Here is a 14,117-nt window from a genome sequence, read left to right as displayed (position 1 = left end):
GACCCCCTTTGGTTTACTGCGCCATAAATGTACACTTTCCAGTGTGAGGCTCCTTGTGCAGAGATTGTGCCAACCAATTTTCCATCCATGTTTTCCTCATTTGCTACTGTTTCTATTGGGGGCTCGGCAAATTCGGCTATTAAATCAGTGAGGAGCTGGCCCTTGATAGAGGTTCGAGGCATGTATTTGATATCGAAAGCCTCTAGAACCGTGCTCCACATGGCAATTCTTCCCATGTAATCGACACTCCGGAGTACCGACTTAAGTGGAAGCTGAGTTAGAACAACGACTGTGTGCGCTTGGAAGTAATGAAGGAGTTTTCGCGTGGCATGCACTATTGCCAAAATTGCCTTCTCCAATGGTAAATAACGCACCTCGGCCTCATGTAATGATTTACTCACATAGTAAACTGGCTGTTGTATGCCACCATCAATTCGTATCAATACCAAGCTTACAGCGTGAGGGGCCACCGCGATGTAGGCGAACAAAACCTCGTCGGTCTCAGGGCTGGACATGATGGGTGGTCGTGATAGGTATTCTTTAAGTCGCTGAAAGGCTAAGGCAAAATCCTCGGATCACTCAAATCCTTTCCATTTGTTCATCAGGAGGTAAAAGGGTCGGCACCTACCTACAGATCGGGAAATAAACCGATTCAAGGCTGTAATCATTCTAGTGAGTTTTTGGACCTCTTTGGGGTTCCGAGGAGGTTGCAGATTATGAATGGCTTTGATCTGATCTGGGCTCACCTCAATTCCCCTGTGAGTCACCATATAGCCCAAAAATTTGCCGGACCCGACACCAAATGAGCACTTAGAGGCTTTGAGACGCAGTTTGTGTTTCCTTAAGATGTCAAAAATGACTCTAAGGTCTTCCACATGCTTGGACACCACTTTACTCTTTACTACCATGTCCTCTATGTAGACTTCAATACTCTTGCCCACCTGCGGCTCAAACATTCTAGTCATCATCCTCTAGTAGGTAGACCCTGCGTTCTTCAAACCAAAGGGCATCACTTTGTAGTGGTAATTCCCAATAGGAGTCACGAATGCCATTTTTTCCTGATCACCCGGGGCTAGTGGTATTTGATGATAGCCTTGAAATGCATCAAAGAAGCTCATTCGAGGATGGCCTACAGTTGCATCCATTGATTGGTCTATCCAAGGCATTGGAAACGGGTCTTTTGGGCACGCCTTGTTCAAGTCTGTGAAATCTACGCAAATTCGCCATTTCCCACTCTTCTTCTTTACCACTACAGTATTAGCTAACCACTCAGGGTAGAAGACCTCTTTGATAGCCCCTGCTTTTTTGAGCTTCGTTACTTCATCCCTAACAGCGTTGGCATGCTCTTTTGACTGGCATCGGGGTGGTTGGTTTTTGGGAATGACGGATGGGTTAACGTTTAGGTGGTGGCAGATGAAGCTCGGATCAATCCCTGGGGCCACGTAGGCGTCCCACGCAAACACTTCCACATTTTCTCTGAAAAACCCAATCAGTTCTTCTTTCTCTTGGGGAGGTAGTTTTGAGCCGACTTGAAAGAACTTCTCTGGATCAGCGTCAACAATCACCTTTTCTATATTTTCGCATTTTACCTCCTCGGCTGGCTCATTACCAGGTAATGCCGGGGCGGCTGATTGCTATAAGTCCTTTCTAGTAGAGGCCGAGGGCTCAGCACTGGGTTGGCGTGAGATGGCAGCCACCATGCATTGTCTGGCCATGGTTTGATTTCCCACAATCTCTTCAACCCGGCCTTTTGAAGGGTATTTCACCTTCTGGTGAAGTGTAGAAGAGACAGCCCCTAGGGCATGAAGCCAAGGTCGCGCCACAATAGCTGTGTAAGGTGAATAGGCATCGACCACAATGAAATCTACCTCCACCATGTCTGAACCGGTTTGTATGGGCAGTTTGATCTGGCCCCTTGGAGTAACGATCTTCCCCTCGAAACTTACTAAAGGGGAATCGTACGCCGTTAGGTCTTCGGATTTTAAATTCAGCCCCTTGTATAGGTCGGGGTACATTACTTCCACAGCACTACCCTGATCTACCAGTACTCTCTTCACATCAAACCCCCCGATCCTGAGTGTAACTACTAGAGCGTCGTCGTGGGGTTGGATGGTTCCGATCTTATCTTCGTCCGAGAATCCCAACACAAGCGAGGCCCCTTTCCTGGCTTTTTTGGACTCTCGATTGTTGTCCTCGATGGAGAGCTGAGCCACAGACATTATTCTGGAAGGATAAGAACTGGCCTTTCCCGGAGCAGTAAGGATGACGTTTATCGTGCCCATAGGAGGTCTTAAAGATATGTCTCTCCTAGGTTCTTGGTTTGTCTAGCTTGGATGACCACTGGAAGGATGCAAAAGGTGCCTCAGTTTCCCTTCTCGGACCAATTGATCCAAATGGTTCCAAAGGTTCCTACAGTCTTCTGTAATATGTCCGTGGTCCTGGTGGTACTAACAATACAGGTTGCACTTTGTGGAGTCTCCAGCCATCTTATTCGGCCATTTGAAAAATGGCTCATTCTTGACTTTCTCTAAAACTTGGTGTACCGGTTCTCTGAATACAGCGTTAACCGTCTGCGTGTTGGTTGATCCTGAGTGCCCTACGAAATCTCTCATCGGATGGTTATTGTTGTATCGTTCCGACCTGAAATCATTCCTCTTTTGAGGGATGATCTTTTCCTTCCCTTTCTCTTGCAGTTGGTCCTCTTCCACTCTTTTGTATTTGTCAATCCGGTCCATAAGTTGACGAATGCTGGTGACAGGCTTGCCAGTCAAGGATTTTCTTAAGCCGTGCTTAGTTGGGAGACCGCTTTTGAAAGTGCTGATGGTGACGTCGTCAAAGTAGCCGTCCATCTTATTGTAAATTTCCCAATATCTGTCTGAGTATGCTTTTAGAGTTTCTCCCTTACGCATGGATAATGACAACAACGAACTTAGAGGCCGAGGAACCCTGCTGTTCGTAATGAAATGAGAGTCAAAGGCTTGGGTGAGCTGCTTGTAGGAATCTATGGAGTCCATTTTTAAGCGGTTGAACCACCTCATCGCTACGGGTCCTAGGCTGGATGGGAAAACCTTGCACATCAAAGCTTCGTTTTGGGAGTGAATGGCCATTCTTTGATTAAACTGGCTCACATGCTTTACGGGGTCCGTTCAACCATTATAAATGGTAAACGTAGGTTGATGGAACCGCCGAGGTAGCCTAGCCCCTTCTATCTTGTGCGTGAAGGGTGATTTAGAGATTTGATCCAAAGCCTTATTCATGGCAACATTACCCAGGCCCTTACTGGATGGGCCCTTGTGCTTTCGTCTATGATGGTGCTTGTCTTCATAAGAGAAGGTTTCGCTTGGGGGAGTTCTTGATCTCTGCCTGTAATTGTCGTCCTTTTCATCATTAGAGGATATGTCGGAGCTGGAAGGGGACCGCCTCCGCTGTGCAGGGCGCAGTCTCCTCTTTAAGTCATCTATCTCCTACGACATGGCTAGGTGGTTGTTTTGTCTCTGGGATATGTGATTGCCCACTTGGGAGGGGCTTTTGCTCGTCTGGGTGACATGCACACTCCCTTCTAGATTCCTTTCAATCTCCTGATTTTGTTCAAGTTCTGGGCCAGGAAAGTTACCCTATCGCTGGGACCCTATGGGTTCTGTCCGTTGGGGACCTGCTTGGCGTGGGTTTTCCTGGATTAGACCTGATCCTTCCATGTCCAACTGTTGCACTCACTAACACACAAGTTCTTCCCACAGACGGCACCAATTGTATGGGCACGATTTGGGGCCCAAGCCCAAATGTATGGAATCTTGGTCTAATGAGCCCAATACAATGAATTTGTAGAGTATGGGTCAAAGAACTAGATCTTAATGAGTTGGGCAATGGCTAATGTTGAGTTAAGAGACAATCAAGCGCAAATAAAAGACATTGGTGTCAATGGATTTTTAGTCCAAGGAGGTCAAAGTTTAACGTATACTGATCACAATTGAATATTAAGATAGTTTAGCATGCTACAGTGCTCTCTCTCTCTCTTTTTCCACCACCCACTCATGAGGGTTCTTCCACATTATATAGCTCCTTTTTGATTATCTAGACCTTACACTTGTTGATCATCTGGATCCCCACTTGAGTACTCATCCCATCAGACACCCCTTTCAACCTTTTGTGAGTTGTGGTAGCCAAGACAACACTGTTCAGAAGCCCTCTCCACATTAATGTGGCCAGAAAAGTAGCTGCAGTGCACTTAATGCAATGGTAGCAACTTTTTCTTAGATATTTTGAGTTTCCTTCCTTCTCACATGTTCACAGGGCGCATTTCAATTGCTAGAGTACACACTTGGTGTGCATTTGTCGTGTTCGAGGAGGAGTTCCTCCTCGGACCTCCTTCCCTTCATCCCCCATTGATGAGACTTTTAATGGGAGTCATTTAATAGTTAACTTCTCCTCCTCGGGCTTGTTAATGTCCTCGGACAAGGCCTAAGGCCCAATACATTATTTTGGGCCCTAGTCCCTACAGTTATTAATAGACATTCATTTTGATTGTAGTGGATATAAAATATAAAATATTTAATTTGATAATTAGGGCATATACCAATAGGTATTCATTATGATATAAGGCCAGTTGTGATGTAGAACAAATAGCAAATGCCTTCTTGGATTAGCAAGATTGTTGAAAATCACAGAGCAAGATTAAGAGGGTGTCAATAAAAGCTTTCAGAGTGAGGATGTTGGAATTGCATGAAATTTGGAGGGTTGAAGGGAAATGACATTTTGATCAAAACTTGAGACTTTGACTCGAAGGTTGCCTTAATTTAGGTGAAATCCTTCGTTAAGACCTCGAAAACAGTATTTTTGCTATTTTTAGTAATATTTGTTTTCTTTAATAAATTTTAGTTTGAAAGTCAGAATAAAGTCTTGTCTATTTTGGGACATCTCTTAAAGATAGTAGTTTTAATTTATCTCAATTTTGTTATTTCGCTACCTAATTACGTGATTAGTGTGAATTAGGCTGGCCATTTTCCTAATTGCCATAAGTTTTCCTTTTTTACTATTTAAACATATTGTAACTTCCGAGGCAATTTAGTTTTCAAATTAATAAAAATATAGATTTTGTCTATTGTTTCTCTCTGGTGGATTCTAGAACCCTATGACCTTGTGGATTCAAGATTTTCATTTAGAAGCTAACATGTTTAATTTCTTTTTTCCATTTAGAAAGAAATGTATTTGTTTTCTTGAAACTTTCTTGATATCAAGTTGCTGATTTCTGGTCTACTTTGTTACCCTCAAATACACTGAAATCTTGGAATAGCAAAATCCGCTAATAATTGAAGCTTTGACATTGTGTAGTAGTTGTCCAACACATGCAACAAAAAAAGAATCTAGCATTTTTATATAATTTAGTATGTAAATTGGAATATTTTTATTTATGTAAAACTTCTTTTAAAACTTTTAATTATGGAAATAAAATAAACCTTCAGAAGAAATATCATGTTAATTTGACACGGTCATTCTCTTTCTTGGCTACCTTGGACTTCATGTATTGAACATTAGATTTTAGTAATGAATATTTTTGGAAAACTATTAATTATTTTTATCTAAAGAGGGAGAGAAATGAAGAGTCTATCCATGTATTTGGAAGATAGAAATTTTTTTCACTCTTAAATTATCGCAAACAGAGTTAAATGTATTAACATAGTGCAAAACATTCTAAAAGAGGATAATTTTAAAAAATTCTGTAAGGACAGGTTTTGGATCCTAAGCCCAAAAGGTAAAAGGATTAAGGCTCAAAGAGCCCAATACAAAGAATTTGTAAAGAGTGGGCTAAAAACTAGGCTTCAATCAATTGGACAACACTCACAATGGACTAAAGATGGTAAGAAAGCAAGGAAAAACAAAGAAAAACAAGTTTTTGCAAACAAATTCTTCCTCGGCAAAGTCCGAGAAGAGTAGTTCTTCAATATATTGCTGTTAGACTTTATTACAACTACAGTTCTTAGTGCTACATTATTTTCTACTACCAATTACCGATCTCCCATGCAATGGGATTTTTCTTCTTTATATCACCCTCCTTTTCTTCATCTTAGCCCTCCACGTGTAGATCAAATGGTTGGCTTTTTCTCCTGTCCCATCAACAGCTTCTTGAAGTTTTTAGGGGTAGCTGTAAGGCTGAACATCACTGTTCAGGCATCACCTCCACATTAATGTGGCCAGAGAGTTAGCTACAGAGCATTTAATGCGGTGGTAGCAGCTTTCCCTTAGATATTTCTTACCTTCCTCTTATTTTATTCCTTCCTGATGCTTATCTTTACTAGTAGAACTACCCAGAACGTTACTCTTGATGGCAGGTCAACCCTTCTAACCTCTACACCGTTAAAGTCGAGGAGGCATTTATCCTCGGACAACCTTCTTGAACCCTCATGACCAGTCCCCTTTCTCCATCCACTAATTTGCACTTCCACGCTAATGTTTACCTGTCCTCGAACCATCAAATGTCCTCGAACAGGACCCACGGCCCAATATACATTTTTGGGCCTATCATCCCTACATATTCATTTTTATTCATTTAAATTTTTGGGTCTTAATTAAAAAATTTTCACTGTAAGACAAATAGATAATGTATTCTATTGGCCTACAAAGGAGACCTTAATTTTTGTTTATTTTTAGCTAGGTGAAGTGCCTTAATTTTGTTTATTTTTATCTAGGTGAAGTGCCTTAATTTGTTTAACCTAAATATTAGCCAAGTTGTTACTTAGGTTAATTATTCAAATCTAGGTTAAACATTCATCACATAAAATAAACACAATAGAAAAGTAAATGACATAAGATGTGATGACCCAGGAAAATCAATAAAACAACTCGTTTCAAGGTAAAAAACTTGGGGGGAACTATATCAATAGAACTATCCATTATATCAAGTTGAGATTTACAATCAAGAATACCAATTCGTAGTAAATCTAACATAGTTACCAAACTGGGCTCTGAACTCCACAAATCTACTTGATTATATCTGTTCTCATACGAACTACCTGTTCATGCCTTGATCTTCAGTATGCTTGATAGCTAAAGGCCTGGTAGCAACTTTACTCCACTGGTACTAGGAATATGGATTTGATTTCTTGTAGGTGCTTGTAAAGTTAGAAGGTATAGAACCTCACAGATCTCATAGGAGTAACTCTCAAGACATGAAAGGAGTGTTGGACTCAAACCCTAAACATTTTTGTGGGCTATTGGGCTTTAATTAAAATTCTATAGATTGCAATTAGATTGGTTGAAGCTCTCTCTCAATTGGTTGAGTTCTTCAGTTTTTGAATTCTCTTTTTTGCATCTTGTACATTCTTGAATCTTGACTTGTATCAACTTGAGCAATGTCTAAAACACTTCACAGACACTAAGATTTTATACTAGACATGTTTTTGTTCTCAGTTTGTCAACATACAATAAATTTAGTTCCTAAACATTGATGCTTAAACATTTAGAACCTAACAATTTTATTTTGTTATACTACAAGGGAAATGGATATAATCATATAGATTCTATTGAATTGGGGCCTAGAGCATTCATATAAGCTTGTGCAAAATTTTCTATCTATTTTAGCTTAAGAACCTACCTTTCAGTTTTGCTTAATCATTTTTCAAAATACTCATACCAGATTTTATTTATTCTAGATTCTATTTCTTTAAAAGATATTGATTTTTCATGATTTTTAATTGGTTCTCTTTCTTCACATACCACAACCACCATTTACTCATACCAAAATGCACAATAACAATGCTTGTGTATATTTTCAAAAGTATTGTATTAAAAATACATTTTACAAAAAAGATGCATAAACGGATGTATGTGTTTTTTGAGGTTGATTGGACAAAATTTGGCCCTCATACTATTTTACATAGTCTGATGCAAATGCTCATGCCATTGCCTGAATGGCTTAGGGGTAAATGGCCTAAGAGTTTATATAGATATTTTTCACCTCAAGATTAAGAATAATTAATGGCTGCTTATACCAACTATTGACGCTTTGCTGTGATAGTTTTTAGGGTGCCAAATTGAAAGCTGTTGAAGAATTGTTGCCTTATGCGGTTGTATTATGTTCTCGTTTCCTACTGCTGTACACATGAAAGTATTGTTGTCATGTGGAAGACTACATTTATCAAACCCAATTTGGGATTATTTGGGGCTTCGTTCTACTCTTTCCCTAACTTACCATTATTGTCTTAGGATTGTTGGGCAGTATTTGACATGGCAATGTCATTGACTTATGGTCAATCATACGTGCTAATTCCTTAGCGAACATAATCCTTTTTTCATTTTTTTTTTTGTCATTTTTGTCCTAGTGCCTAGTGACAAAAATATTTCTTAGTTAGATCAGTTTAGGCTCTTAGCCATTAGCCCCTAAAGCAAGAATATTTGTTTTTTAGTACAAGATGCATTAGGTTGTTTCATTGGTCCTACCATGATAGTTTCTCTCTCTCTCTCTCTCTATACCATGATAGTTCCCGGAACACTACAAATTTTTATTATTTGCAAATTATTGAATGCATCATTAAGGCCAAATTTCGACCAGGAAAAGGAAAAGAAAAAAGAAAAAAAGCAATGAATATGTTGGTCTTCAGTCTGAAGATTGGTTAGCCCTTCAAAATTGGAGCATGGAATATGCAATTGAGGAATATTAGTGTGTGCTTGGTTTTCTTTATGTGATGAAGATTACATATATTTTTAAGGAATGTAAGAGATATTATTATGTTTGATTAGTTATTTACACTTGACACATAAAGGAAGTGTAAGATTGCCAAGGGAAACAACATTTTTGGAACAGATCCATTCAGATAGATAACCCTTTATTTCACTGTACTTTTTGTGGAAAGGAACTAGCAACAATTGAATTAATCATATAATTCTTTAAAAGTGATTTTGCAAGACTAGTTTGGTTTGGTTCTCCACTCACTACGAACAAAATCCATATTGTTCACTATCATTGATAAATGCATTTGGGAATGGATCAAAGGACACACAGGGAAACATTAGAAGGAAGGACCCCTCTAATAAACGAACCTCTTGTGCAAAGAAATAACATTTGTTTTGATCAAGAAAAACCAAATCTCAAAATCTGGATTTCTTATGCTAATCATTTACTACAAACACCCGTGGTAGTTTGGCACAATATCCAGAAAAAGACTTCAACTAGCAAACAATAATCCTAGTGGAAGCACAGACATGAAGCAAAAACTGGCGGAGAGGAGGATCAATCCAATGTAGAGGCAGAATAGATGGCTATATTATTCAATGAATGCTATAGCTGTAAAGTGAAGTTTCAAAACCATAGCTATACTATTCTTTTTATATACTACTCACTTTTTGTTTTACACTATTCCCTTTTGATATAAATTATTTACTCTTCACCGGTGATAGACGTAAGTCCATCACATTAAATGGGTGCTGCAACTTTGGGGGATCTTGCCCCCTTTGTAGTTGCTTCATCAGTTTATCTTCGGCCTATATATATGAGTCTTCGCTCCCATTGTAATGTGCTGTGGAAATTAGAGAGACACTGAGAGGAAAAGAGAGATATATGTATATCAGTTCTAGAAATAATATGTTGTGGTAAATGACCACTAAACAAGAAGCAATTTAGATATAATATCATCCTCATATTTTATTCTCTTGTCTATATATATATATATATATTTCCTCTATTTTACAACACGTTATCAGCACGATGCTCTAGCCAGATTCAAAGGAGTTATCATCATTGTACCTCTTGAAAAAGGTTATTCCTATGACTCCCTTCTTACATTCATATATATATATATATATATATATATATGGCATAAGTACACGTCTATTACATCTAGACTAAACATTGCATTACTAAATTAATATTTTGCATGTTATAATTGCTTATTTATTGTGGTTATTAATATCATCTCTATTATATATAAATTATGTCAAACCTAACAAAACTTGAGTTTGCTACCCTTGACATATTGGGCAAGGATTATCTATCATGGATCCTTGAAGTTGAGATCCATTTAAAGGCAATGGCTCTTGTAGACACCATTAAAGATGACAATGAGGAATCCCCACAAAATTAGGCAAAGGCAATGATTTTCATTTGCCATCATCTCCATGAGGAATTAAAAATTGAGTACCTCACAGAAAGAGATCTCCTATCCCGGTGGAAAAAAACTAAAGGAGAGATATGAGAACCACATAAGTGTAACCTCCCAAAAGCTCGTTATGATTGGATGCACCTAAGGTTGCAAGGTTTCAAAAGTGTAAGTGAGTATAATTCAACACTACTTAAAATTACCTCACAATTGAAGTTATGTGGTGAAAAGGTCACTGAGGAAGACATGTTAGAAAAAACATTTACTAAATTTCATGCCTTGAATATGCTCTTGCAATAGCAATATCGAGAACGTAAGTTCGAAAAATATTCAAAACTTATATCATGTCTTCTAGTGGCTGAACAAAATAATGAACTTCTATTGAGAAATCACCAGTCTCCCCCAATCGGCTCCACACCATTCCTTGAAGTGAATCAAATATCATTTGAAAAAATGAAGGAAATAAAGGTCGTGGGCATGGACGTGGTAAAACATCCAAAACCGGGGGAGACGTGGTCATAATCCTTCAAAGGGGCAAAACACACCTTATAACAAAAGGTTGAATCAAAATGAGATAAAACAACATGAAAATGGTAGGGATTTACAATACAAAGCTCAAAAGGGCCATGAAAATAAATGTTATAGGTGTGGCATAAAAGGGCATTGGTCACATACATGTCATACGCTTAAGCACTTGGTAGACTTGTACCAAGCCTTCTTGAAAGAGAAAGGAAAAAGAATTGAAGTGAACCTTGCCGAACTTGGTGATCCAGAAGATTACCTTAATGCCTCAGATGGAGTAAATATTACTCATCTTGAAGCTTTTGACTTCTTTAGGGATATAAATAGAGAGGCTTAGAATCTGATTGGTGATCAAAATGATCATACTAAGTATTTCCTCTCATTGTATCATTACATTATGTTATGTAAATTATGTTTGTGTTTAAGTTAATGAAGTTCAATTTAAATTTCAAATATATGATCTCACTAATTAATTAGTCTAGAAAAAAACTATGATTTAGGAAATCACATCTATAAAGATATAGATTTGGTATTAGCAATATGATTTTCCTATTTTTCCTTTGTATTCTCCTTATGATCTTTTCATATCTCTGCATGTTAATTGTTCAATATCATTACTCTACTTTGTATTCTGATTATCATTAATGAGTTCAAATTTGCTTCATTATGTGTTTATTTCCTTTCAAAGTATTAAAATTCAAAGTATATGTTTTGCATACTTGAAGAGACATCGATCTTACTCATGGCTTTCATTCCAAGATGATTGAGGTAGATTTTTGTCTAGCAAACAGTGCAACAGCGCACACAATACTTAAAGATAAGAAGTATTTTCAAAACTTAACTTTAATCAAAGTTATGGTCAATACCATATCTGGTTCATCAAACATAATTGAAGGCTTTGGAAGAGCAAAATTCATGTTGCCTAAGGGCACAAAATTTTGTATTGATGATGCTTTGTATTCTTCTAAATCTAGAAGAAATTTACTTAGCTTTAAGGATATACGAAGTAATGGTTATCATATTGAAACCAATAATGAAGGTAGTGAAGAATATCTTTATATTACTTCAATGGTTTCGAGCCATAAGCTCATACTAGAAAAAGTGCCTATTTTCTCTTCTGGGTTATATTATACTACATTGAGATCAATTGAAGCAAATGTTGTAGTGCACCAGAAGTGCTCTGATCCAAGGATCTTTATGCTTTGGCATAATCATCTTGGCATCCGGGATCAACAATGATGCATAGAATGATTGAAAACTCCCATGGACACCCCTTAACAAACCAGAAGATTCTTTCACTAGGTGACTATTCATGTAGTGTCTATTCTTAAGGAAAATTAATTATCAGACCATCACCTTCAAAAATTGGTATTGAATCTCCGTCTTTCTTAGAAAGAATTGAAGGAGATATTTGTGGACCATTTAGATATTTTATGGTGTTAATAGATGCATCAATAAGATGGTCACATGTTTGTTTACTTTCTACTAGGAATGTTGCATTTGCTAGAATGCTTGCTTAAATCATTAGGTTGCGGGCACAATTTCCTGATCATCCAATTAAGAAAATTCACTTAAATAATGCAGGTGAACTTACATCTCAAGCATTCAATGACTACTGCATGTCAATTGGAATTGATGTTGAACACCTTGTTACACATACACAATCAAAATGGTTTAGTTGAATCATTGTTCAAAAGACTTCCAATGATTGCTCCTACTTTGCTTATGAAAACAAAATTACCTGTTTCTGCTTAGGGACATGCCAAATTACATGCTGCACCATTAGTTCGTATTAGACCAACTGCTTACCGTAAACACTCTTCAATGCAACTTATTTGTGGTCAACAACCAAATGTTTCTCACTTTCAAATCTTTGGTTGTGCTGTATATGTTCCAATTGTACCTCCACAATGTTAGGATATGTGCCCTTTAAATCCTATTGTATGATGCCATGTATGACATTATGTTGTGATTAATAAAATTGTTTTATCATTATCTAAAATAATGGCAACATGAATATTTGGACATTATCATATAGTCCATGATATGCATAATATGTGATTTAGTCACAAAAGATATAAGTCATAAATTATTTGTAAACTCATAATTTTAGTTCGTAGTCGGTGATGAAATTAGGCATTTCATCTTCGAAGACTATAACATATCAACTAAGATGATTTGTTTTGAACATGGAAGTGGAGACTTCTAATTGATATGTTGATATGTTTTAAGTGTTAAGACATATTGAACTAGACCGCTGTGAGATTTATTATTCTACTAACAACTGTCAAATGAATAATAAATCTCACGACTTCTATTTACATCAACTCTTAATCCTGAGAAAATAATGAACCTGATCATGAAGTGTTACTTTGATATATCAGGAGTGAGATCTAAAGTCACGATCAAAACCTCAGTATGTTGGGCAGCCACATTTAGTGTTGAAGGAACATATATTCTTAAGATGGAATTCATAATCTCTTAACAGAGATATAAAATATTCCATTGAGGTAAGTTTAATGGGTTTGGTTATTCAAAGTGTTAGGTCTAGCCACTTTAGTAAGGAGTTACTAAAGTATATATTTATGAAATTGGATTTCATAAATATATGATGAATAATTTAAAGGATTAAACCAGGTACACAAGGATTAAAATGTAGTAATCTTCAAAGTGGCAGTCAACATTCATGACTTTGTATTACTATGAATATTTTAATGAAAGGGTTGAATGTATAATTAAATCTTGGGATATAATTTATTAATAAGGCCTAGAGTGCAATTATATTTATATAATAGTATTAAATATAATTAATGGTAATTCTGGGCTTGTCAAGAGTTGACAGAGAGGCCCAAAACCCATTGGAGCTAGTGTCTTATTTGTCTCTTTTGGCCCCACTCCAAGCCATATATTAAAGCCCAATTAGAATGGTTCAAAAGGCTAACCCAATAAGATAATCAGTTATATATAAGGAGGGAAACATATAGAATTTAGTAAGAGAATAAAATGGTATGTATGTGAGTGTAAGCCACTCTCTTATTCTCGCTTGAGCACATACATATAAATTGATTGAGAGACCACACTTCTTCGGCATAAGTGGAATTGGAGTGAAGATTAAAAGTGTTTCCAAGTACTTCTAATCTTCGGTTTTGAATTTCACCGCACCAAGGTACGCTCTTTTGTTCTTAAATTTTGAAATTTACATAGTACATGTTATCAATTGCGAATGAAGTAGATCCGATAATTTTCCGCTGCGTATGTTTTGTATGCGATACAAACCATGTTTTTGTCAACACACAACGCACTAAAATGGGTCCTAAACGTAGATTTGGAATTTATATTGGTTTTGATTCTCCATCTATTATTAGATATCTTTAACCTTCAACTGGTGATGTTTTTATTTCTCAAAAAAAAAAAAAAAAAAAAAAAAAAAAACTAGTGATGTTTTTAAGGTACGTTTTGATGATTGTCATTCTGAAAAAATAGTCTTCCTGACATTAAGGGGAGAAA

At 37.1% G+C, this 14,117-nt stretch overlaps 2 protein-coding genes across 2 annotated transcripts; both read right to left on the bottom strand.

Moving 5' to 3' along the window:
• Window positions 1-971: 971 nt before the first annotated feature.
• Window positions 972-2,219, bottom strand: LOC126701052 (uncharacterized). Its single transcript, XM_050399195.1, has 2 exons — window positions 1,673-2,219; window positions 972-1,543 (listed from the first exon to the last, which is right to left on the bottom strand). Exons 1-2 carry the CDS (start codon window positions 2,217-2,219, stop codon window positions 972-974), a joined length of 1,119 nt encoding a protein of 372 aa, XP_050255152.1.
• A 228-nt stretch (window positions 2,220-2,447) lies between these two features.
• Window positions 2,448-3,014, bottom strand: LOC126701051 (uncharacterized). Its single transcript, XM_050399194.1, has one exon. It carries the CDS (start codon window positions 3,012-3,014, stop codon window positions 2,448-2,450), a length of 567 nt encoding a protein of 188 aa, XP_050255151.1.
• Window positions 3,015-14,117: the final 11,103 nt, after the last annotated feature.

This window comes from Quercus robur, chromosome 9 (assembly GCF_932294415.1).
Source record: "Quercus robur chromosome 9, dhQueRobu3.1, whole genome shotgun sequence".
NCBI classification, from domain to species: domain Eukaryota; kingdom Viridiplantae; phylum Streptophyta; class Magnoliopsida; order Fagales; family Fagaceae; genus Quercus; species Quercus robur.
Note: the sequence above shows the minus strand (reverse complement) of the source record. Positions and strands in the feature narration are given on the sequence as shown.

Excerpts from the sequence above, each read along its gene's own strand:
- LOC126701051 (XM_050399194.1), bottom strand. The coding sequence starts at position 3,014 with ATGGACTCCATAGATTCCTACAAGCAGCTCACCCAAGCCTTTGACTCT.
- LOC126701052 (XM_050399195.1), bottom strand. The coding sequence starts at position 2,219 with ATGTCTGTGGCTCAGCTCTCCATCGAGGACAACAATCGAGAGTCCAAA. Across the intron at positions 1,544-1,672 it reads TGCCATCTCACGCCAACCCA|AGAAGTTCTTTCAAGTCGGC; the intron begins GTGCTGAGCCCT and ends ACGCTGATCCAG.